At 35.5% G+C, this 25981-nt stretch overlaps 1 protein-coding gene across 1 annotated transcript; it reads right to left on the bottom strand.

The window, feature by feature from the left end:
- Positions 1 to 18263: 18263 nt before the first annotated feature.
- On the bottom strand, positions 18264 to 25520 carry LOC123541066 (sodium-coupled monocarboxylate transporter 1-like). Its single transcript, XM_053527255.1, has 2 exons — positions 23084 to 25520; positions 18264 to 21715 (listed from the first exon to the last, which is right to left on the bottom strand). The coding sequence occupies exons 1-2, from the start codon at positions 23103 to 23105 to the stop codon at positions 20484 to 20486; spliced, it is 1254 nt and encodes a 417-aa protein (XP_053383230.1). The 5' UTR covers positions 23106 to 25520; the 3' UTR covers positions 18264 to 20483.
- Between the last annotated feature and the right edge of the window lie 461 nt (positions 25521 to 25981).

The raw sequence follows: 25981 nt of genomic DNA, 5'->3' as shown, positions 1-25981 counted from the left end.
AATGCCTCGTATCAGCCGACGACATTTACTAGAAGTCAAATAATAGAACATTAGCCGGTGTAATATAAAATATGTATGTCATCCGTGCAGGTCATTTACTCAGTTGAAGTCTAAAAGATAAAGGTTTGTACCGGGCCTGTTACAAATTGAAACCAATGAGTAAATAAAATGTACTCACAAACGGATTACAAAATAAATTTAAGCAGGAATGACTTCCTTTTTAACCAAACCACACTAAGCAACTAAGGTTTAGTAGAAATGATATCTTCTCTTTACAGATTTACTTACACTCATAATTATTAATGTTCAGTTGTTATCTCTTAACAGCAACTGATAATAAGGTACAGTTACCTGCCCTTCGTTACCCAACTAAAGGAAGTGTATCCGAGAGAAAAAAGGTCCCTCATTTCATGATGGATTTGATTGTGAATAGATATCCTGAGCTTCTGAAAGTAGCCAAATTTTATAGATCTGATGTAAAAGAAGAGAAAGAGGTAAAAAATTGCAAGAAAATCATAGTTTCTTTTGCAAATGACTGTCTGCGGATTTGTACAAAATGTAGGCTGGACCGCTTCACTTTGTAAAAATGCAATACACTGTTCATTTTGACAGATGTGAGGAGAAAAGTAGCAGGTCAATAGGTCACTTCAAAGTGATTTTTGTGTTTCTCTCAGATGGATTTCTAAAGAGAAGGTATTTGCATTTGTCTTCAGAACATTGTGTCAAAGCCTTGCATTGATATATTTGTATGTAACCCTATGGGAAATTAATTGTACTTTTGGGTCAACTAACATCTGTAAAAAGAAGTTTTAATCGACTGACTTGTCTCAATGTCCGTAAAATATCTATTATAGTGTAATAATGACCAGCTTCGTATTGTTGCGTGTATGGATATAAATATATGTATGGATATAAATATATAAAACTCATTCCGTTTATACCCCAGTCACACATACGGCGCGGGTAGCCATGTCTAGCCACGGAAAGAAACGTAGTAATCCGTATATCGATCCGTACCTGAGCCGTACCTTAAAGTAGTAATCCGTATCAATCCGTACCAATCCGTACGGCTCAGGTACGGATCGATACGGATTACTACGTTTCTATCCGTGGCTAGACGTAGCTATCCGCGCCGTATGTGTGACTGGGGTATAAATAATTTCATAACTTGGGATCTCACTAAACGAGTGGTTAATGTGGGATCTCGGTAAACGAGTGGTTAATGTGAGATCTCGGTAAACGAGTGGTTAATGTAGGATCTCGGTAAACGAGTGGTTAATGTAGGCTTGCCTACTCACTGCTGTGGTTTCAAAATCTCACTGGGTGTAGATTTTTTCTGTGAAACGTTTGAACGGAAACGCATCATTTTTCCTGTTGACAATGGCATAATGTAAGTGGAAAATGGTTCATTGAATGTGTAGTTACAATCGGACAGCTGCTGCTGACAAATGCGGTGAATGAGAAAATGGGATATTTGTTTACCAGCCTGGCAATATACTGTTTTGTCATTTATTGATTCAATGGCAGGTTTTGCTGGACTGTACATGAATATATCGAAAAATCTTCAAATATAGTGCAAGAAGACTTACAGAGCAGACCCTTTCACTATGCTATCGGATAAAATTACTGACAAGTCCATACCATATTAAATGACACTATTTTTGTTTCTGTTACAATACGATGCCTAACAAGGCGGAAGTTAAAAATTGAATGTCACAATGAATGACAGTGTCTGGGGCAACCCAAGGGAAATTATTCAAAGTAATCCTAACGGGAGTACAATAATACTTTCGTTGTGAAATTATCAAATGACTTTTTCACTATATCTCAGTTATTCAACAGAAAGCATGAAATAAAAAAAATAAATTGATCCCGATTTTCTCACTGTTTTGTCATTTATTGATTCAATGGCAGGTTTTGCCGTGCTGTACATGAATATAGAGAAAAATCTTCAAATGTAGTGCAAGAAGACTTACAGCGCAGACCCTTTCACTATGTTATCGGATAAAACTACTGACAAGTCTAACAGATTTACCATACCACAAATTTACGGATGATACGCTTATCCGAAACCAAACAACAAGTAGTTCCATGTCCTCCATAAATGTTACGTAATTCAAGTCTGTTTAACTTTCAGAAAGCTTCTGAGATTCAACTTTATCCAAAAAAAATGCATTGCTTAAGTACATATAATCGGTATTAAAACCAAGTTGCGTCTGCGTCTTTTTGTAAACATTTTAAATTAAAACTCAGTTCCTGCTAGAAAAGTTAATCGAAATTTTATTATTATAACAACACCAAAGAGCTTGTTTGGTCACATGATCAGAAAACATCTAATTATCACGTGGTGAGTTCTATTTCGATACGATACTGAATGATGAAATTGCACCCGTGTATCCGTCGAAGTTTGTAGCATAGAAATTGGTTTATGGAAAGATATATTGCATGAAATCAACAGAAGAGCTGTTAGCTACCTTATTTATTTTTTCAAAGAGAAAGATACGATCCTTTCATAATATTTATGTAAATAATTTTTATTTGTATGACTTAGGAAAATCGTTTGCAGCCGTAACGGAGGGGGCGAAAAATTCGTACCTGTTTCCTGAAAATACGAACATATGCACTTCAGTTTGATTAATTTTACATTCTAGCTGGTGTTTGTGATTGACATATCAATAAAGGGTATAATTATTTCGAAAGAAACATTATTTTTAACAAGTTCGCCTTTTAATCGCCGGTAGATTCGCGGTGATTTCGTCCCAAAATATACACGTACTGGCGTACGATTTCTTCTCGGATAATTATACAACAGCGGGATTCGTAAGACTGCAATGAAATCATCTGAGACAATTCAAACTAAGTTTGAAAAATATCAATTTTCAATATTTGCATTTTTAACAATAAAACTTTGGAAGCATAGAATGCAACCAAGTAGAATAATAGCAGACTCGGTTTGATTGAGTCTGTTCATGAGAGGTAATGACATGTGCAGCACCTCTTGCGCCCCCGAGCACCGGCTTAAGCGGAACTCTTTTACACATATGTTGAATGGATTCCATGATCCCAAAGGACCAGAAAATATAACAACACTAAAACATGCATGTTGTCATAATTATGAGGCATATTACATTAATCTACAGCTGAACAAGAGCTGTCTCCATAGGATAACACATGCCCCCGATGGCTCTTTGAATGAATAGTTATGGCCGATGTTAGAGTTTAGGACCTTTGACCTACGGACCTGGGTCTTGCGCGCGACACGTCGTCTTACTGTGGTACACATTCATGCCCAATAATTTTAAAATCCATGCATGAATGACAAAGATATGGACCGGACACGCCCATCAATGCACTATCATGAAATATGACCTTTAACGTCTAAGTGTGACCTTGAACTTTGAGCTACGGACCTGGGTCTTGCGCGCGACACGTCGTCTTACTGTGGTACACATTCATGCCAAGTTATTTGAAAATCCATACATGGATGACAAAGATATGGACCGGACACGAATGCACTATCATGAAAAATGACGTTTATCGTCTAAGTGTGACCTTGACCTTTGAGCTACGGACCTGGGTCTTGCGCGCGACACGTCGTATTACTGTTGTACACATTCATGCCAAGTTATTTGAAAATCCATGCATGAATGACAAAGATATGGACCGGACACGAATGCACTATCATGAAAAATGACCTTTAACGTCTAAGTGTGACCTTGACCTTTGAGCTACGGACCTGGGTCTTGCGCGCGACACGTCGTCTTACTGTGGTATACATTCATGCCAAGTTATTTTAAAATCCATCCATGAATGACAAAGATAGACCGACAGACCGACAGACTGACAGACGGTTCAAAAACTATATGCCCCCCTTCGGGGGCATAAAAATGACTGAATGCAACCTGAAGATAATGATGTGTGCTGATATTGGAATCATCGTTAGTTGTTTAGGTTGTTTAAAATTGAATGAAACATTTAATTTCATTGTAAATATTCTTCTATGGTTGCTTTTAGTTTAAGAAATATTCTGAAGTGCCTTTTATCTATGTAATTTATGTATAATATATTCATAGCCTGCTTTTACCAAGATTAGATCTCATTTGAAAAAAAAAAATCACCTGTCAAGGTCACAGGGGCTTGAACATGGAAACCCGTTTTTGATCAATAACATGAGAACCACTTGACCCAGAATATTGAAACTTCATAGGATGATTAGACATGTAGAGTAGATGACCCCTACTGATTTTTAAATTACTTGATCAAAAGTTAAGGTCGCAGGAAACAGAACTTTGAAAACAGTTTCCAACCAATAACTTAACAGTCATTTGACCCAAAACCTTCAATCACGATGATAGAAATTACAGAGTAGATGACTCTTAATGTTTCTGGGGTCACTTGACTTAAGGGAAAGGTCACAGAGGCCTGAAGATGGAAAAACTCTTTCTGGATCAATAACTTGAGAATCACTTGACCCAGAATGTGGAAACTTCATAGGACGATTGGACATGCAGAGTAGATGACCTCTGTTGATTTTAGGCTCACTCGATCAAAGATCAAGGTCACAGGGGCCTGAACATGGAAAACGGTTTACTTGAGAACCACTTGACCCAGAATTTTGAAACTTCATAGGGTGATTGGACTTGCCAAGTAGATTATCTCTATTGCAGCCAACCATTAGTGTCTCTTTGTCTTTCGCTCCTATCCACTATTGACTTCTTGCATATTTCGACTATGCATAAGGGTTGACATGGGCATCTCAGTCTAATTTGAAAATTAATTGCCCCCCTTCGAAGGAGGAGGGGTATATTGTAAATATTATTGTTTGATGATGGATGTTGGTCGGTCTGTAGGTCAATCGGTTTCCGGATGAGAACTGGAGAAAGCTTGGGCCTAGGATAATGAGATCGGGAGATTTGTCATGACCAGCAGATGACACCTATTGATTTTGAGTTCAGTAGGTCAAAGGTCAAGATCACATTGACAATAGAACTTTTTTGCCAGAAAACTAGATTATGCTTTGGTCTAAGATCACATTTGATACGGAAGTCATTTAAGACTGGTAAATGACCCATAATTATTGATTTAAGGCCAATATGTTAAATGTCCAGTGGGCAGTAACCAGATAATTTCTATTCCTTGTCAGATGCTTTATGCAGGTGTTTTACAAGCTCTTGTTATAACTAGAATCTCCAAACATCACATAATTATCAATTAGTCCATGACCTTTGCTCACATTTACTGTTATTCCCCTTGTTCCAGTAAAAGTAGAGTGTTTACCCATTGATTTGTTAAAAATGCTTTTAATTAAAAAAGATATTGAGCAAGATTAACCAAACCTCACAAAATTTTCAATAAGCACATGAGCTTTGCTCATATATTATTTTATCCCCTTTGACAGAGTAAAAGCAGAGTTTTACCCCTTGATTTGGTAAAAAAAGGTTGAAAATGCTTATTAATCAAAAGTAGTTTAACTAAAATCACCAAACTTAAGCTAGCTGTCCATGCCCATTACCAGAAGCTGTCAACCGCTGCCCACATCAGGCCTCTCAGTGTTTTGATTGTTTCTGTTACAATACGACGTCTAACAAGGCGGAAGTTAAAAATTGAGGAATTGTACACTTAAAACTTCTTTAAATGTCACAATGAATGACAGTGTCTGAGGCAACCCAAGGAAAATTATTCAAAGTAATCCTAACAGGAGTACAGTAAAGTGTTACTGTGAAATTATCAAATGTATTTTCACTATATCTCAGTAATTCAACAGAAAGCATAAAATAAAAAAAATAATTGATCCCGATTTTCTCACTGTTCGCACATCGTAGTACAGTTAACGAACTGTATTTCAAGATAGATATCAATATTTTTTCATATACAGATGACGTCTTTCAACATTCCAGACTTGCACAGCAGAGAATTGTGAGCGTATCTTGAATTCGGCTTTACATGAACTAAGCTCTTTTTTGCTGACGATCTTTGACAATATGAAAATTGCATGAAAAAAATGAGACCTAAAATGCTAAGAGTCAATCATTTAATAATTCTATAACATTACAGAAAAATAAAATACGTTTATTAACTGTTATCAAGTTCAATTATTCTTAAACAAATGCAAAGATAATATTTTGACTGGTTTTCTAATTATTCATGCAGTAAAGTACATTCATTGTTTTCAAAGTAGTTACTGTGTGCTTAGATTTGATTAAGACAAGGATTACGATTATGTTTCATGTAGACCTGGTAAACAGTTTAGTCTCTAGAGTGTTAACAAGGTTTTTTTCATTACTTGACTTTGTGACCTAGGTTTTGAACAAGTTTCAAAGTTAACATACATTTGATAAAGGCAAACGTTCGGACCAAATGTTATAAAATCCAGTAGAAAATATTTCTTCTGGACTGTGAACAATGTTTTTCTCCTAATCCAGTTTTTTTTAATCCCAGATAATTAAAATTTTCAATCTACTTCTAGATTTTATAAATTCAAATATTCTTACCAGGTTTTAGAAAGATCGAACATAAATCATGGCCTCTAGTGTGTTTATGCTATATCTCAACCTGATGACAATAATTTTTGACCGTAGATAATCCAGATTCAAAACTTGATGTAGACTTTATAAAGACAAACATTCTGACCAGCTGTTGTAAAAAATGACACTCTACGATTAGACCTAGTCTCCTTGTGTTAGGTCCAAGATGACCCAGCTTCAAAATCTGCAGCAAACATTCTGACTAAGTTTCACCATGAGTATGCTAAACTTGTAACATCTAGAGTGTTAACAGTGAAATTGTGAAGGACGGACGAAGACGGACGACGGACACAGTGTAACCACAATAAGTCACATTGAGCACATTTTGCTCAAATTTACTAAAAACTTGGATGCGCAACTCTTAAATAATACTTATTGTCCGAGCAGTAGGTATGCATGGGGTTATTGAACTGTGAATGATCTGTACACCGAGCGTGTAATAGACATTTACGGATTAAGTCTACGTGGACTGTGAACATCTAAGACGATCGATTTTTCAAGGGGACCGTCTCAACATGATAAATTTAATTTATGTTTGGTAGGAAAACATTCCTATAATGATGGTAAGGTCTGGCTTAATATGTCACTGCACAGGATAATATTTGGATTTGTCTGTCCGTCCGTCTGTTCGCCAAAGAAATGTTTTGTTATACATATCGCAAAAATTATTTGATCTAGCGTCATAACACTTTCCTGAAATGTTCTTCAATATTATAAGTTGCGCATCTGCGACAAAGTTGAAAAGATGAGCTAGTCTGATCGCAATGTATCCGTATTCCATCGTCGTCGTCGTCCAACATGAAAAAAAATCTAAACTGTGTAAGTTGGGATCAAAATGTAGGTCAGCAGGTTAAAAATTGTGAAAACTGTAGGAAACGTAATATCTTGCGTCTCCGTTCCTTTGTTGTTATTATACGCCCGAAGGCACGTATTTTGGGATACCACAGGTGTTCATCTGGCTGTCTGTCTGTCTGTTTTTCTGTCTGTCCGTCTGTCTGTCTGTCCGTTAACAATTTCATGTCGACTTCGCTCCTTGAAGGATTTTAAACAAACTTGAAACATATGTTATCCACATCAAGAGGACATGCAGAGCGCCTGTATCAGGTGGCTTGCTTTAAGGTCAAGGTCACACTTAGGGGTCAAGGTCATATGACTTTGTTTCGTGTCCGCTCTGTAACTCTTGATCTGTATGAGGGATTTTTAAGAAACATTACACAAATGACTGCAACATCGAGTAGACGTGCAGAGTGCATGTTCTGGATGGCTAGATACAAGGTCAAGGTCACACTAAGGGGTCAAAGGTCATATAAGTTTCAAGTCAATAGCTTTGATAGTAACAAAGATATTTAACTTGATCAAAAAAAATTAACAGAAAATTCTTAATTTAAAAGGGGCATAATTCTGTAAAATTTCAAATCAGAGTTATGGGGATTGATTTTCCTTGTGTAGACTTCGATAGTAAATAAGTGTTTTAAGTTTCAAGTCAATAGCTTTGATAGTAACAGAGATATTTGACTTTATCAAAAAAAAAAAAAAATAACCAAAAATTCTAAGTTTAAAAGGGGCATAATTCTATCAAAATTCAAATACGCAGAATGTTTTTCCTGGTGAAGACTGCGATAGTAAATAATTATTTTAAGTTTCAAGTCAGTAGCTTTGATAGTAACAGAGATATTTGACTTTATAATAAAATTTAACAGAAAATTCTTCATTAAAAGAGGCATAATTTTGTAAAAATTCAAATCAGAGTTATGAGGATTGTTCTTCCTTGTGTAGACTTCGATAGTAAATAACTATTTTAAGTTTCAAGTCAATAGCTTTGACAGTAACAGAGATATTTGACTTTATCACAAACTTTAACCAAAAATTAAAAGTTAAAAGGGGCATAATTCTATCAAAATCCAATCAGAGTTATGGGGTTATTTCTCCTGGTGAAGACTTCGATAGTAAATAACTATTATAAGTTTCAAGTCAACAGCTTTGATAGTAACAGAGATACTTTACTTTATCAAAAACTATAACCAAAAATGCTAAATTAAAAAGGGGCATAATTCTGTAAAAATTCAATCAGAGTTATGGGGATTGTTCTTCCTTGTGTAGACTTCGATAGTAACTAAGTATTTTAAGTTTCAAGTCAATAGCTTTGACAGTAACAGAGATATTTGACTTTATCAAAACTTTTAAACCAACGGAGACACCGACGCCGACGCCGGAGCGAGTGTAATAGCTCGACTTTTCGGCGGCGGCACATCCAAATTTATATCACCTACCGCATAGTGATGATATAATAACCCTATTGCCGTTATAAACTCTTTTTTCATATCGCGCATAATATAATTAAACTATGTTGAGACGGTCCCCTTGAAAAATCTATCGCCTTAGGTGTACACAGTCCACGTAGACTTAATCCGTAAATGTCTATAGAGAGCACGGTTTGCAAATCACCTCATAGGTCTATAAACACAATGCAGACCTATTCCGAGAATGATAACTGACTTACCTAGCTACATGCACATTCTCCTCTGTTTTTAAATAGTTCAGATTGGTTTCGGGTTTGTAAAACATTCGTGTATTATATGTGTGATTGAAAACATATAAATAAAGGAAGGAATACCATCACGTTCTAAACGTTGTCGGATAATGTCTAATTTAAACAAATGCAATATTAAAAAATGATGTGCTGAAATTAGCCAGAGCAGCCAGAGTAGCCAGAGTTCAGCCAGAGTAACCAGAGTTTAGCCAGAGTTCAGCCAGAGTAGCCAGAGTTCATCCAGAGTAGTCAGAGTTCAGCCAGAGAAGTCATAACTCTGGTTACTCTGGCTGGCCAGAGTAGCCAGAGTTCAGCCAGAGAAATCATAACTCTGGTTACTCTGGCTGGCCAGAGTACCCAGAGTTCAGCCAGAGTTCAGCAAGAGAAGTCATAACTCTGGTTACTCTGGCTGGCAGAGTTCAGCAAGAAAAGCCAGAGTTTCTAGGATGTTAAAATGTTCTGGCTACTCTGGTCAGCCATAGAATCCAGAATAGCCCGAGTCTCCTGGATTTTATTTGCTTTGGTTAGTCTGGCTGGCCAGAGTAGCCAGAGTTTCAAGGATTTTAGAAATAGCCAGAGTAACATAGTTCACAAACATTTTCCGTCTTAGTTGAATTTTATAATGAAACTTAATATGTTATTTCTATCTCAATAGCATGCTTAAACTGAATTTCAAGTTAATTAATATTTTCAAGTGACTATTTAGAGTAGCCAGAGTAGCCAGAACTCTTGTTACTCTGGCTGGCTGGCCAGAGTAGCCACAGTTCAACCAGAGCAGCCAGATTTCAGCCAAAGTTCAGCCATAGAAGCAAGAGTTTCTAGGATTTTAACATGTTCTGACTACTCTGGTTAGCCAGAGTATCCGGAGTAGCCCGAGTCACTAGGATTTTATTTGCTCTGGTTACTTTGGCTGGCCAGAGTAGCCTGAGTTTGTAGGATTTGAACATGTTTTTGCAACTCTGGTCAGCCAGAGTAGCCAGAGTAACCAGGTCCCATGTTCACAAAATTTTTTTCAGTCTTAGCTGAATTTGATTATGAAATTTAATAATTGAGCCGTGCCATGAAAAAACAAACATAGTGGCTTTGCGACCAGCATGGGCCCAGAACAGGCTGCGCATCCGCGCAGTCTGGTCAGGATCCATGTTGTTCGCTTTAAAGGCGTATTGGACTTGGAGAATCTGTTAGCGAACAGCATGGATTCTGACGTGCAGGCTGGTCTGGATCCATTCTGGTCTCAAACACACTATGTTGGTTCTCTCATGGCGCGACTCATATGTCATTTCTGTCTAAATAGCATGTTTAAAAATGAATTTCAAGTTAATAACTGTTTTCAAGCGGCTATTTAGAGTAGCCAGAGTAGCCAGAACTCTGGTCACTATGGCTGGCCAGAGTTCAGCCAGAGTTTAGCCAGAGTAGCCAGAGTTCAGCCAAAGTAGCCAGAGTAGCCAGAAACCTGGTTACTTTAGCTGGCCAGAGTAGCCGAGTAACCAGGATGTCAGTTGCTCTGGCTACCTTGGCTAGTCAGAACAGCCAGAATTTCCGAGATGTCCATTGGTTCTAGCTACCCAGGCTAGCCCGAATAGCCAGAGAAAATAAATACTGTAATATCTATTGCGAAATGACCCTTTTGGTTATCTCAGGTTTGATTTTTTAGTATTTTATATGTATCAAGTGATTCATAAAACGGACTTCAAAAAATTGTCTTATTTTTTAAAAGACAGCAGCCAGAGTAGTCAGACGTTTTAGGATTTTAATATGTTCTAGCTACTCTGGTCATATATAAAATAAAATAAACGGGACTATGCAAAGGCTGTTTGTTTATATACAGTGTAAATAATGCTTAGGTATGTTTTATTTTTATAGGGTAAATCCGTAGAAAGGCGGACATCGTATATATAAGTTGTAATTTTACAAAGTACGAAGGCTAGATACGACGAAGCGACACCGATCCATCCTGGATCTTCAGTACTTATACGGCTGATGCCATACCACACTGTACTGTGATTTAGTGCAGTGCGACCTGGCTGTCATGGTCTTTTGTTTTGCATTGACCCATTCTGGATCTTATTCATGGCATATTTTATCCCCAGTGTATTGTTTCATATTCCTTCTGTTAAAAAATGGCACCAAATTGAAAGTAAAATACACATGTACATGAAAATAAATATGCTATTAAGATAGAAATGACATATTAAGTTTCATAATTAAACTTAGCTAAGACTGAAAATATTTTGCGAACATGGTACCTGGTTACTCTAGCTACTCTGGCTGACCAGAGTAGCCAGAACATGTTAAAATCCTAGAAACTCTAGCTAATCTGGCTGAACTCTGGCTACTCTGTTAGAAACAGCCAGAATAACCAGAGCAAGTGATATCTTCGTGACTCGGACTACTGTGGCTACATTGGCTGACCATAGTAGCCGGAACATGTTAAAAATCTAGAACTCTGCCTACCCTGGTTAAATACTGGCTACTCTGGCCAGCCAGAGTAACCAGAGTTCTAGATACTGGATGAGCTCTGGCTGCTCTTGCTAAACTCTGACTACTCTGGCCAGCCAGAGTAACTAATCAGAGTTCTGACTACTCTTGCTGAACTCTGGCTACTCGGGCCAGCCAGAGTAACGAGAGCTATGTCTTCTCTGGCTGAACTCGGGCTACTCTGGCCAGCCAGAGAAACCAGAGTTACGACTTCTCTGGCTGAACTCTGGCTACTCTGGCTAAACTCTGGTTAAACTCTGGCTACTCTGACTAAACCCTGGCTGAACCCGGCTACTCTGGCTGCTCTGGCTAATTTCACGCACATTAAAAAATGGCCAACTTGTTACGCACCTGTAAATATGTTTGCTGGCAATGAGGACATGACATTTATACTGCATGAAAGCCCTTGCACATCTGGTAAATATTGAGATAATTATAATCTTTTTCTGAAATCAGCAATTTGTCTCTTTTCAGTTATTAAAACAAATCATTTTATAGTATCATTTCGCCTGGGCGTATATTAATAGTTTTTTTTATATCTTCTAAGAAACCATAAGTTTATTAACGTTCTGAAGTCCTTATAAACATTTTTGTAAAGCAAACTGATTTATATATAAATAAGTTAATGCAACAAGCACTGAAAGCAACCAGTTGTCTTTTTATTTTTAGTGTTAGTCTAGAGGAGTTTAAAAATCATTTCGAAAATATATCCAATAAAAATCAGGACCATGTGAATGATGATGTGATAAACAATGTACGTGATGAGCCTGTTTATATTGAATGTCTTGATAGAACTATTTCTATCGAAGAAGTAGAAAAAACTATACGTCTTCTGAATCGTTATAAAAGCTGTGACTTGGATAAAAATGTTTCTGATTTCTTTATAGATGCAAATAGTGTAATATCGCCATTTTTATGTACAATGTTCAACTACATTTATGATAATTGTATATATCCTGAGGCATGGTCTAAGGGTGTCATCTGTCCAATCTATAAAAAGGGTGATAAAAATATCCCCTCAAATCACAGAGGAATTACCTTAGTAAATGTTATTGGAAAAATTTTCTCGTTGATATTAAGAAACCGTATCAATAAATGGTGCGAAAGTGAACATATATTTAATGATAGCCAATATGGCTTTCGTGATGGTCGGTCTACGGCAGATGCTATTTTCATATTACATGCTGTTATACAAAAAGTGTTATCAAAAAAGTCTAAACTGTGGTGCATCTTTGTTGACTATCAAAGAGCTTTTGATACCGTTAATAGAGATGCACTGTGGACAAAACTTATACAAACAGGAATTAGTTGTAAAATGACCAATATGATAAAATGCATATATAAAAATGTACAAGCATGTGTTAAAATGTCTAGTTCTATGAATATGTCTAACTTTTTTGACGTAACAATTGGATTAAAACAAGGCGAACCATTGTCACCCTTACTTTTCATATTGTTCATCAATGGCATTGTTGAAAATATTGATTTTAATACCTTAACTGACAAAGATTATGATTTGTTATCCATGTATATGATTTTATTTGCCGACGATATAGTTCTGTTAACCACTGATCCTGGTAGTTTACAAGCTCAGATAGATGCTGTGCATCATTATTCTGAAAAATGGGGACTTAAAATCAATGTGAATAAAACTAAGATTTGTGTTTTTGAAAAACGAAAACAAAATGTTTATCCAGAATTTTACATAAATAATAAAAAAGTTGATATTGTTGATAATTTTGTATATCTTGGTGTTAAATTTACGTACACTGGAAATATGGCAAATGCGGTTAGAGCATTACACGATCAAGCCCTTAGGGCGTACAATAATCTGTTGTGTGTATTTGATAAATTACAACTTGATATTAAAACTAAGCTATCACTTTTTGATTCAATGATCGTTTCTATTTTAACATATGGCTGTGAAGTATGGGGTATTTATAATTACAAAGATGTTGATAAATTACATATACGTTTTTGTAAATACATTATTGGTGTAAAATACCAAACTCCAGACTATGCTGTGTTAGGCGAACTTGGTAGATTTCCTTTGTCTGTTATTTGTAAGGAAAGGGCTATTAAATTTTGGATAAAGAAGATGAAAAATAATAACTCACCTCACCTGTGTATTCAATGTATAATGATTTATGTAATAATGTTACTACTGTTTGCTGGGCAAGAAGATTAAATTCAATTGTTGATCACCTTGGTTTTGCAAATGTTAGACTCAATTTTGATAGAAGTATGAACTATGACAACTTGTTTAAATTAAGTGTGATGCCGTCAATTCTGGGATGTCGGGTGTATGTAGAACGAACGTTTCTGTGCAATTTTACTATTTTTATTTTATCCACAATAGTTCAAATTAACAAAAGGTATAAATTTATAACAAAATAAGTAGTCAGCTTTTGAACACTGGTTATCCAGTTAATATAATTAGATAAGAAATTTTGTATCACTTTAAACGTCGGTTAACCGAACTAACAAGAAATTAAACATTAAAGTATAACACGCTTGTTCTGTGGATGTCCACTAACTAACTGTCTTTTTTCCCGGATGCTGCATTATTTCTTATCTTTTCAGTTTAAGATCTTCAACCAATGAAATCACAGATTAGTATCTTGACAACTAGTATATTCGAATTATGCAAATTATTCTTATACAGTCTTCTTTAGATCTTATCACATTTATGATAGTGATCGAAGGAAGTGGTAAACAATGGAACAAAGACCTTGTTGGAAATTATCTACACTTCGCACTCTTGCATTGCATAACAAATAATCAGCTTAATTATCTACAAATATTACAGAACCTACCAACTTAAAAGTTTACAGCAGGACATTAAGGATAAGAGATCAATTTGTCCAAGACTGGAGGGACTGTATTAATTCTATGCCAAAATTAGATTATTATTGTAAATATAAGAATGATTTTTGTTTCGAAAAATATCTCGCTGTTATAGCAAACGATAAATTAAGAAAACAATTAACATGTATACGATTATCTTCACACTCTTTAGAAATTGAAATAGGTAGATACAATAATGTTGACAGACAAAACAGATTATACAAATTATGTTCACAAAATATGATAGAATCTGAATACCACTTTATCTTATGCTGCCCTCTGTATCATTGTGTCAGATTAAAGTATCTAGGTCGATGTTCCTGGCCTAGCATACAAAAATTCAATGCATTAATGTCAACACAAAATAGAACACGGTTGCTAAATATTGCAAGATTTGTGAAAGAAGCGCTATGCTTACGTAAAAATACTCTTGAAAACTGATTTTGATATGTCTACTGATCGTTAATTGTATTTGTGCGTTTATGTGCTTTTGCTTTTTGTAAATTGTCTTGTGTATATATTTGTTGTCTTTGCCATAAGTTATCACTATTGTAAATGGCCAAAGGCAAATGTTTGCCGATTGCTAATAAACTTGAAACTTGAAACTTTTATTTTTATAAAGGTACATTTTTGCAACTTATTTCATTATCCTACTATTAAATTGCTTTTTTGTAAATCTTTTGAACATGTGAACTTTAAAAGCATACGCCGTCTATTCTGATTGTTTGAAAAGGCAAATTTCTATAATGCAATTATAATACAATGTTAAACATTGATAAAATGTTGGTTGAGAAATTCAGCACAGCCAAAAAGCTTTTGAATAGGACAGTTTGCCGAGATTAATAATACTATTGACGTAATTTTTCTCGCATAATGATTATTACATTATTTTCAGTTTTCATAATATCTTACAATTGCCGTAAGGTTGTAGAAAATAAAATACAAAAGAAATCGTTTTAATACTATTATTATATTTTATATGCTATTTCTGATGCTAAATAAAACTGTCTATCTATCTGTTAAATCAAATAATCACACCAAATTAAATCCTAAGAGTAATGCACAGGTATGACACCGGTACAAAGTGTATTTGAACATAATTTATGTTCTTTCTTTACAATTGGTGATTATAGGTAACTAAATTACATGTATTATATTTCAGAAGACATTAAACAACATTCTTAAAGATCACCAAATCAAGATTTCAGTGTTATACTTGGTTTTAAATGTCGTTGAGATATACATCAACAATCACGCTATGTTTAAAAAAAGTTTATAATTCAAAATTGTTGGTACAGTGTCGTAAAAGCCTTGTATATAACTTCTGAAAAAGATGTTGTACCATATGTTTTTTAATGTACTTTTTTAACATTGGGACATGGAAATGTGTTTCCTTATACCAGATTATTCACTATAACTATAAAGATAAGATTTCTTGTTTAGCTTGGGTAGTCGACGAAAGTCCCAATATGTAATGGGTGGAATAACTTATTTTCAGCAAAGCCCACGGCAGGTGTCATATTTACCTCCCCAGCATCCAGTCTATACCTAAACTGCCAGAAACATACCAAATTAAGACAACCTCCCAGCACTGAACACTAGTCGGGATATCAGCGGAAACCGAAAATCGAACCCGGATCGCTGGCGTTGTAGTCCAACCTGCCAACCACTGCGCCACTTACTCTTCCTTTGTTCGCTATAACCATTTTATTTTACATACAACAGAGAAGGGTAAAAAATTGGACATTTTAAAACGTTCCTTATAACCACTAATTCGTTAAAACTGTGTTCGTATTGGGGAAGTTTACTGTATATGTTCTGTTCTATTCTGTTTATATTTATGCTTAAAATAGTTCGTCATGTACCTCTGATTCACGTGGAGAAGTTGTCACTTACTTTTTAAGATAAAGTTAATTTTAGTACATTATAGACATAAATGAAAGATTGTTATCCTGAAGATGTTATAACATGAAATAAACATGCGTTAACACTATTCTAGCAAAAAAAAAAAAAAAGAAAACGATAAACGACTGAATTATCCCTCAACGTCATTAAATTTCCATGAAGCGCGCGGGAATGTCTACGTTTTTGTTTTCACGTTGACGTAATTTCCTTTTGAATTATCCGTTTTGGGGCCGTAATAAGTTTACGCTTTGCCACGGAACGCGCATATATAAAAAGGTGTTTTAACAGCACGTGAGAGCGTTTTCTCTCCTGTTAAAACACCCCCCGAAATGTGACAAGAACAGCAGTTTTATGTTAAAATGTCTAAAACACACACACATACTAATTAATATTAATTTGATATGACTTAACTATATTCGGCAAAATCATTGAGATTTTTGTTTAGAAAACGAGGTATGTACTACGTCAAAAAAACTTCAACCATCTCCAAACTTGCTGTCTTAAAAAACGTTCTAAACAGTATCAGACAAACCCGTTATAGAAATATTTTCTGAATAGTTAAAAGTTTTTTCTCTAAAATACACGTTTGACAGTTATGCTCCATGTAAATTGCATGGAAAATCGTCAAGATTTTCATCATTACATAATAATGCACTCAGGGGAATTTTTTGAAGTTTACAAATTTTGCGATTTTATAATTTGTCATTTTAGCTCGGCCATTCAAAACGTCTGCTCGGCATCCGCGCCGGCGTCCTGATTCGGTTTTTGTATGCAAGCTTGTATCTTAGTAACCACTTGTGGGAATGGATTGAAACGTCAAACACTTATACACTGTGAAAAACTGACTTACATTGCACAGATTTCATAACTCTGTTTTGCTTGTTTACAAAATAATGCCCCCTTTTCGACTTAGCAGTTTTTGGTTAAGTTTTTGTATGTAAGCTGGTATCTCAGTACCCACTAAAGAGAATGGATTGAAACTTCACACACTTGTTCACGGTCATGATCTGACATGCAGTACACATGTTCCATAACTCTACTTTGCTTTTTTACAAAATTATGCCCCTTTTTCGACTTAGCAGTCTGTAGTTAAATTTTTGTACGTAAGCTGGTATCTCAGTATCCACTAACGGGAAGGTTTTAAACTTCACACACTTGTTCACCGTCATGAGCTGATATGCACAGTGCAGGTTCCATAACCCTGTTTTGCATTTCTACAAAATTATGCCCCTTTCTCGACTTGTATATGCATTCAATTGACAATGCTGTTGAATAGTCGAGCGTTGCTATCCTCCGACAGCTTTGTTATTTCTGTTAGTGTTCATAAGCCAGTATTTAGACGGAAGTGTTACCGAGTGGGTCTGTTTGACATTGAAATAAATTTTAGGACCTTTTGATAAGAAAATGTTTAAATTAATCGCAAAGACAGTTTTTAAACACATTTCGAGATACTGGACGAAAGTATTTATCTATAGCAGACTTTTGTGAACCAGCCAATAGTCTTATTTACTTGGTCACTGGTTATGTACGAACTTTTACATGCCTCTATAGTCTGTCTAGTTCTTTTTATATTTTATGATATTCTATAGTATTGTAACCAATAGAGGAAGGACATGTCTGGTAATTGTCATAGACCAGTTAAGCGGTCTATAAGTTAATTTATATATATAATATAATTAATAGATCACTTCCAAACGAGGTAGCCGGTAGGTTAGGTTGAATAACATTCCTATACAATTTGATAACGGTCGTTTAATTCTTTTGGCAATATGAGAACATGTGTTCTCTGACGGACAGACAGATAAAGCGAAATGTATATACCTACCTCATGTTGGTGATGTTTTAAATCAGACCTTATCATCGTTATACGCATGTTTTTCCTACCGCACATAATATAATCAAATTTTATGTGCATCTGTTCACAACGAAGCACTGACCCTGAGGACTATGTATGGGGAAATATAAGAGTGAACGAAGTCTTGACTGAAAAAGGGCAATATTTATTTTGCCGAACAATACCTTAACAAATATATATTTTCACATATCTAGACAAAAAATACCGCCCGCAACAATGCCTTAACAAATATATAATTTCACAAATCAGGGCGGAAAAAAACCCGCCTTAAGTAAATCAAGAAATGTAAATGAATTTACATATGAGAAACCTTTCAGAGTTAAAAAATTGTCACTTGAAAGAGGAGGTGGAAAGGGAGGAGGTGGCAAGATAAATCCAGAAATTAGTCAAAACAAACTTAGAAGAAGGAAGCGTGCTTTTCACTCTGGAAATTTTTCGAAGACGGAATTGGTTAAACGGTATCACGTGATAAAAGGAACTCTCGGACTGGCTTTTACCGAAGTACATGCATTAACATAATTTAGAATGGGACCCATTCGCCCAAATGTACAACAATGACATAAATAATTTTATCTACCTATAAAATACATTTATGTGCATCTGTTCACAACGAAGCACTGACCCTGAGGACTATGTATGGGAAAATATAAGAGTGAACTAAATGTTGACTGAAAAACAGCAATTTATTTTGCCGAACAATACCTTAAAAATAATTTTTTCACATATCTGGGGAAAATACCGCCACAAAGGATCAGGGAACTGGTGACCTAGGATGCCGCCCAGGATAACCAGAACATTGGACCAATGGTGACGATGATAATTTTAACTGAAATGTAGCTGTGACTGGCTCCTAATAAAATGTTTCAAACGAGTCATAAAAGAATGTCCGAAAAGCTGGATAGAAAACGCAATTTTGAATTATTCAACAAAGAAGTACGTCACAGTCCAACGCCGTGTACACAAAAAACACACATCAAAATTTATAAGTATATCCCATCCGTACTGCAATGAACCAGAGGGTGAATGTAAACAAATATAATGTGTATTAGATTACCATAAAATTCAATCGATTCACTCAAGATAAAACCAGAAATTAACCAAAATAAACTAAGAAGAAAGAAGCGTGCTTTTCACTCTGGAATTTTTTCGAAGAAGGAAGATGCCGTTTCCCAATTGGTTAAACGGTATCACGTGATAAAAGGAACTCCCTGATTGGCTTTTACCGTAGTACATGCATTAACATAATTCAGAATGGGACCCATTCGCTCAAATGTACAACAATGACATAAATATCTTTATCTACCTATAAATACATATATTGAGATGCCCCCCACCCTTTGAAAAACCGATCGTCCTAGGTATTCACACTCCACTTCGTCTTAATTCGCAAATCTGATGTAGTATACCTTAACACAGTCTCTCCATAATGTATTTATATGTACAGCAAATGCTGGACAAAATACTTCACTATGTTTTGAAAGTTTGAAAAGATCTTACAGAGTTATGCCCTTTCAGTAATTAAAACTGTAAGCTGGTTTCTCAGCATCTACCAAACATTCATAAAATAATTGGTCAAAGAAAGGTAGTAGTGGTATTAGCATGAGTGGCGGTAAGATATCAATATTTAATTTCATGCAATGTGTAATGCTAATGGTCAGACACACTGCAATTGATTTTCTCACAGGCTTCCATTATAAGAAATGGCCCGTCACCTTCCAGAAAATTGAGAGATGACAGTCAAAATGCGATTCTTTTAATTCTTTCCAAACAAAAAAGAAATAGTAATTTTATATAGGCTTAACCGACCAAATATTTTACATTTTTTCTCCAAACACAACTATCACTTTTATTGAATGGCATGTAGAAGTAATACGCCAGCATACGCCTACTAGTCTACAGGTGATGATTGAAAAAGTCATGGATTTAGTCAGATACTTGTAAAATATTCCTAATTTCACAGAAAACCTTGTATTGTTTGATTCTGATACAAATTTTATGATTGTGAACATTACCTTTTTATCCAGTCAGCTTATTACGGGCTTCCCTAATCTTTTTTCAACCAATCCAAAGCCGCGTTTTAGTAAAAACATCCGAAATCATAGCCGCGGGGAAAGATTAGCTATAAAGAATATTGCAACATGAAGTTACTTTATCAAATAATTCTCATTAGGTATGGCATACATCGACTGAGTTCCATTCAATCCGGACAGTATTTTGAGATATTTACTTATCTCTAACGCATTATGTTCGGATTTTGTTATCATTTCATTTTCGCGGTATAATTTCATAGATTGTTGATAGTGTCAGTGATTACGAAATATCACAGTTTGGCTGTCAAATACTCTTAGATACTTGTGCTTTTTTCTTCTTTTAACATATCTTCGTTTTCGTCTTTAACAAAACCATTTAATTTGACCTGTTCCTTCTTCCTGTACAACCTCCTACATATAGACGGAATAAATATAGATAATTGGAGAATACATCTTTCATCGACCATTGCCCTTTGCTTCTGTATTGGTAGGGGAATAATACTTCCAATTACTGCCACAATTATTGTTATAATTGTACCAATCAAGTGAAAATACATAAAAGAAATCGAATAAAAAACTTTCAATCCGGACAATTGTTTACTTTCCATTGCTTTAGTAGCAGCTGAAGACCATGCTGTTGATACTGTAGAGGTACTGACCGTTTGAGCATTTTCCAAATAAATGGTAAAAGACCCATTTTTCGTACTGTTTGGACATTGGTCTGTGGGTCCAAGAGGAAGGTAGGGTGTTCTGGTCAAATCTGAGGAGAATGTCTGTCCAAATATTAACCATAAACTTACTACTAATCCTACACATGTGGCAAAGAAAACGGCTTTTGGCCTACATCGACGAAAGAATACAGACACAAAAAACATTCCTGTTTCAGGTCCCGCTACAGCCCCCGTAAAACCAGCCATTATTTCACCTAGAGGACCCTTTACGTTAGACAGAAAAAATGCGACGGATGCTGAAACAATTCCATACATTACAACAAAAAGTTTAGATATGTTTGTTGATTTCTGATCGTTAATATCCGGTTTAAGAACTTTCAATATATCGACGCACGTGACCGCCGCGAGTCCACTTAATCCCGACGAAATAGTACTCAAAGAAGCAGCTGCAAGAGCTGCAATAAACAAACCAGGCATTCCGTGAAGATTATGAAACATTTCAAGTATAGTAAATGGTATTATCTGATTTGGGTTACTTATCTGCCCGGATGCCAAAGGGTCACAACCTCTAAAGCTATAATATGCAAATACAGATAGTCCTTCGAACATTACCACTACCATTGCAATGCAGTAGATTGGTGCTGAAATATACAACATTCTCCTGGCAACATTTGGATGCGGTGTGGACATTATGCGCTGAACGCCTGCTTGTGTTATTGCCGTGTAGAAATAGTGAGGTATAGCCCCAATAACTAATGTCCAGAATGTGTGCCGGATCGTTGGATCAGGGTTAAAGTTGAATAAGTTGATGCGATCTTTGCTTATATGGGCGACGTTAGAAGGTCCTCCAGCACTAACTGTATTTTTGATGATCACTGAAATGAGAGAAGCTACTATTATTATCACTGCACTAAGTCTACTTATGAACTAACTTTGGATAAAACTCTTCATTACTTTGCTAGTTTTTCATCAACAGGAAGTACTGTACAGTTGGTAATTTTACGCAATACGATTTTAAAATTATATTCACTAGAACATCACTGTTTTAAGAACCCATCGCATCAAATCATTTTTCATTTTTAAGCCCCTATTACAATTGAAGACATATTGTAAGAAAGTTCAACTATTACCCAGTAATGATTTGATCGTACAGATGGAATACAGGCCCCACAAACCAAGAGTGATGATTATTTTTTAGGAGTGAAAAAAAGAAGACCTTTAACCAAATATGCAGACCCCATTAGACATTGACTTTAAAAGTAAATAAGCTATAAGTATCGTGATTGATGTGTGTAATCAGTTTAAAATTGGTATAAGAACATACACAAAAAATGTGTAGTATATTACCATTTCTGCCTGCAAAGACATTGAGCTTGAAGACAACAGTACAGTCGTTTATGTCACAATATTGTTATATATATTTCTACCAAGTTTAAATGAAAAGGCATGGAGACAGCGGATTCGCGTTGCAAACCGCCTCCTTCGCCATAATAGGAATGATTTTCATAACTACCGGAGACTACCTTAAGAGCTCACAGGGAATAAGGAAACAAACAGAAACTGTCGATTGACCTTATCGATCCACAACCTTGAAGGGCAACAAAGTTATGTCCAGGACAAGACAGTGCAATATTGTAAGACCCTTATAAGCTCTGCTGACATTGAAATGTCCAGAACAAGAAGTATCAGTATTTATAAAGCCTTCTAACTCCTCCTTTCATCGGCCTTTAAGATAGAATCACTATTTATGCGCACTGCACTCCTCAATGTTGTGAAAATTCTTGCGTCAAAAATAAAATAAAAGTTATGACCCCGACATGTTGGTGTCAGGACAGACGAAAGGGAGTGATAACTGCAGAGATCCCACTTAAGGTAGGGCCTTGATATTTATAAGTGCCTGAACAATTTTATACAAACTGTCATTCAATAAATATAAATGACCTTCAGAAATATACAATTGATGCTAGGGTTATGACAATAGTTATGACAATCTTTCCGGTAAGGAAGTTATAAAGCGGACATGAATACGTGCTAATGGGCATGCATGACTCCAATACATTGCATTGGTATTTGTTTACATCAGTCTACTAGTTAGTACTTAAGGCACATTTTATTTCTACACAGAAGCTGTAAAAATATAATATGAAATAAGCATAATTATTACCTGTCTATATTTTGTAATCATAATTGCTTTTTTATGTAGAATTATATATAATCTACATTGAATGAGGTTATGTAATTACCTGCTAAGATTCCACCGAGCATGACCAATGACTGGAACACGTCGGTCCATATGACGGCTTTTATCCCTCCTATAGACGTGTATAAAGTTGCAGCTGTTGTAAATTTAACAACTGATATTCAAAGTGGTAGCCCCCCAGTGGTAGACTGAAGCGCTAATGCAGTTCCAAATAAAACTACACCCATGTATAACGTATAGTAGGAAACACCTAACACTACACCGAGATACCTGACAGATTTTGTTCCGTAGCGTAGCTGATAGTATTCATACACACTTGTTACATTCAACGGATGGAAAATAGGCACAACAATTAAGGATGCCAGATAAAATGATGCCATTACTCCTATTAATTGTATAGCGTATTGCAGTCCATACACATACACCTCAGCCGGAGAGCCTAGCATCATAATTGATGACTGAAATGTCACCACGAAAGATAAACCGAGAGGAAGCGCCTTCAGTTTTCTGTCTCCAAGAAAGTAGTTTACTGATGTGTTGCGTCTCTTATCTTTGATGGCGGAAAATATTCCGATTGCTATAGATATTGCTATAAGAGCTCCAAACACTATATAATCAGCCGTTCCAAAACTCCTTCCAATTACAAATTCTCCATTCATTTTGACAGAATTTATAAGTTCATTTTTGTAAACTAATATAAACAGCGTTTACGATATGGTATCGGTAGGTGAGCAGTAACGATATGAGGATCGGCCGAACGTAAACAAGTATTATAATGGGTAGATATGCGCTATGATCTTTACACAAGGTTCGCTTAAATGTGTTTTATGTCTTCTTCTTCAAGACGCAACACATTTTGGGATTTTAAGAATACTCCTGAGATCATCTTTTCTGAGAAGGAGATAATTTCTGTACTATCGTAAAAAATGAAGACATTTTTAACATATTACCACATCAGGGGCCGTATTCATAAAGCATCTTAAGTATAAGTATAAGAAATTGATTATTTACTTAAGTATTACTTAGGTTAGAAATTTATTTTACTTAAGTATATTTGTTATTCACAAAACAACTTAATAAGTAATTCTTGTTTTTTTTATTGTTGACGAAAACATTTAAAAAAAAACAACATTAATTTCAGACAGATACCACATGCGCAATTATGTTTAAAGTGTTTTTATCTGAAAACAACACATTAATCATACTCACCACGCTATTTTATTTTCTGACTTAAGTCATTTCTTACGTATCTTAAGTTTTAGCTGTTTTTACTTAGACTTAAGTTGAAATCACCACAAACTTAAGTAAAATTTTAAACTTATACTTAAGATGCTTTATGAATACGGCCCCAGGTTGTGAAATTAGGATATCTGAAATAAATTAAGTAAGGGTCGACCATGTCTTGGTTTCAGTGGTTTGTATTTGAGCACTTAACCATTTAGTGTTAGTTAAAGAGTTTAAAGTTAAGTTTGATATTTGGTCTTACTATAGCTTTAAATCATCTGGGCATTGTACTTGTTTTATTCTTTATACTGGTCAGATATGTTAACAATTAGATTGCAAATCAACCACCTATTTCCAGAGACATTTGTTTTGTTTCTTGTTATTTTTGGCTAAGTCATCACAATTTTCGTTTGGCCACAGAAGCCAAATATATCAAAATTAGACCGTGACTCTACACTGTTTGAGCAAAGAAAAATTCGGAAACAGAATAGACTACAAGTTTTCAGCTGGTAATGCCAAGATTTCATTGTAATCCTACTTTTGTTTTCACAGAATTTAAAGTAATGTTACCGATGCAAAAACTATTTTCAAGTAATGTTGATGCGCATATCAAAATTATAAAAAGATGCTTTTCTTAAAGTTAGAATATGTATCAAGCATGCAAAAATGAGACTCCAAAGGCTGATTCAAACTTGCGTTTTACTATAATAATTTCACTCTTTACACCATTGATAAACTATGTATATATTGCTGTTATTCTTACTTTATATAGCACCCTTTTCATGGTAAATACGGTCAACGGTGATCTAAATATATACTGAAAAATGCAACTACACACCGCACCTAATCTATCTTCTCACATTGCAGATACCGAAGCCCTATATATAAGAAAGAATAAAATATACTTTACTCAATAACAATACTGAATCACTGTTTCAGCAAATTCATATATATAAAATCATGTACCACAATCGTTCATCAGTCCTAAGTTATCATTATTGTTATTCGTCTATACCAGCTACACAACATTGTCACCTACCATTGTAATATCGGTTAAAATGTGAAAGTTCAAAATTAGAAGTCTTTTTTTCAGTATAATATTTAGATCACTGTTGAACGTATTTATCATGAAAATTGTGCTATATAAAGGCGGTGCCCCTATTTTCAACTGGTTTTCTGTCTTTCTTGTATTTTGTGTTGCGTATGTTATCTTGTTTGTTGTTAGCGTTTTTTCCGCCTTCTCCTCACTCCCCCTATCGCCCCCATTCTTTCCCCTCCCCTTTAACTATGAGTTAGTTTTCGTGCCCCTCCCCCCACCCCAACCCTTTATTTTGGCTGCCGGAATCCTAACGCGGTCCTTTTTTTCCTTTATTCTTATATGTGTGCGTTTGTGTGCCTAAAGCGGTGACTTACAACTGTTATATCTTATTTGTCTGTTTATGTATGTTAGTTAGATGAGTGTGGTTGTGTGTATTTATCTTTGGTACATGAATGTCTGCGCTATTGTTGTTTACGTTGTAGTGTAACTGTGATTAAGGAACGTAGTATTCACTTTGTATATTCATCCTTGTTCTACTTTCCCCTTCAACCTCCCCCCCCACGCCACCGCCCACACACCCCCCCCCCCCCCCCTTCTATCTATATTTTGCATAAAATTAAAATGTACTTGTTGGATTTTTGAAGCAACCCGTCTGTAATATTTTTCCGTTACAGCTTC

The sequence above is a fragment of the Mercenaria mercenaria genome, chromosome 16 (assembly GCF_021730395.1).
Source record: "Mercenaria mercenaria strain notata chromosome 16, MADL_Memer_1, whole genome shotgun sequence".
Classification (NCBI taxonomy): domain Eukaryota; kingdom Metazoa; phylum Mollusca; class Bivalvia; order Venerida; family Veneridae; genus Mercenaria; species Mercenaria mercenaria.
This window is presented reverse-complemented; position numbering and strand designations above follow the sequence as displayed.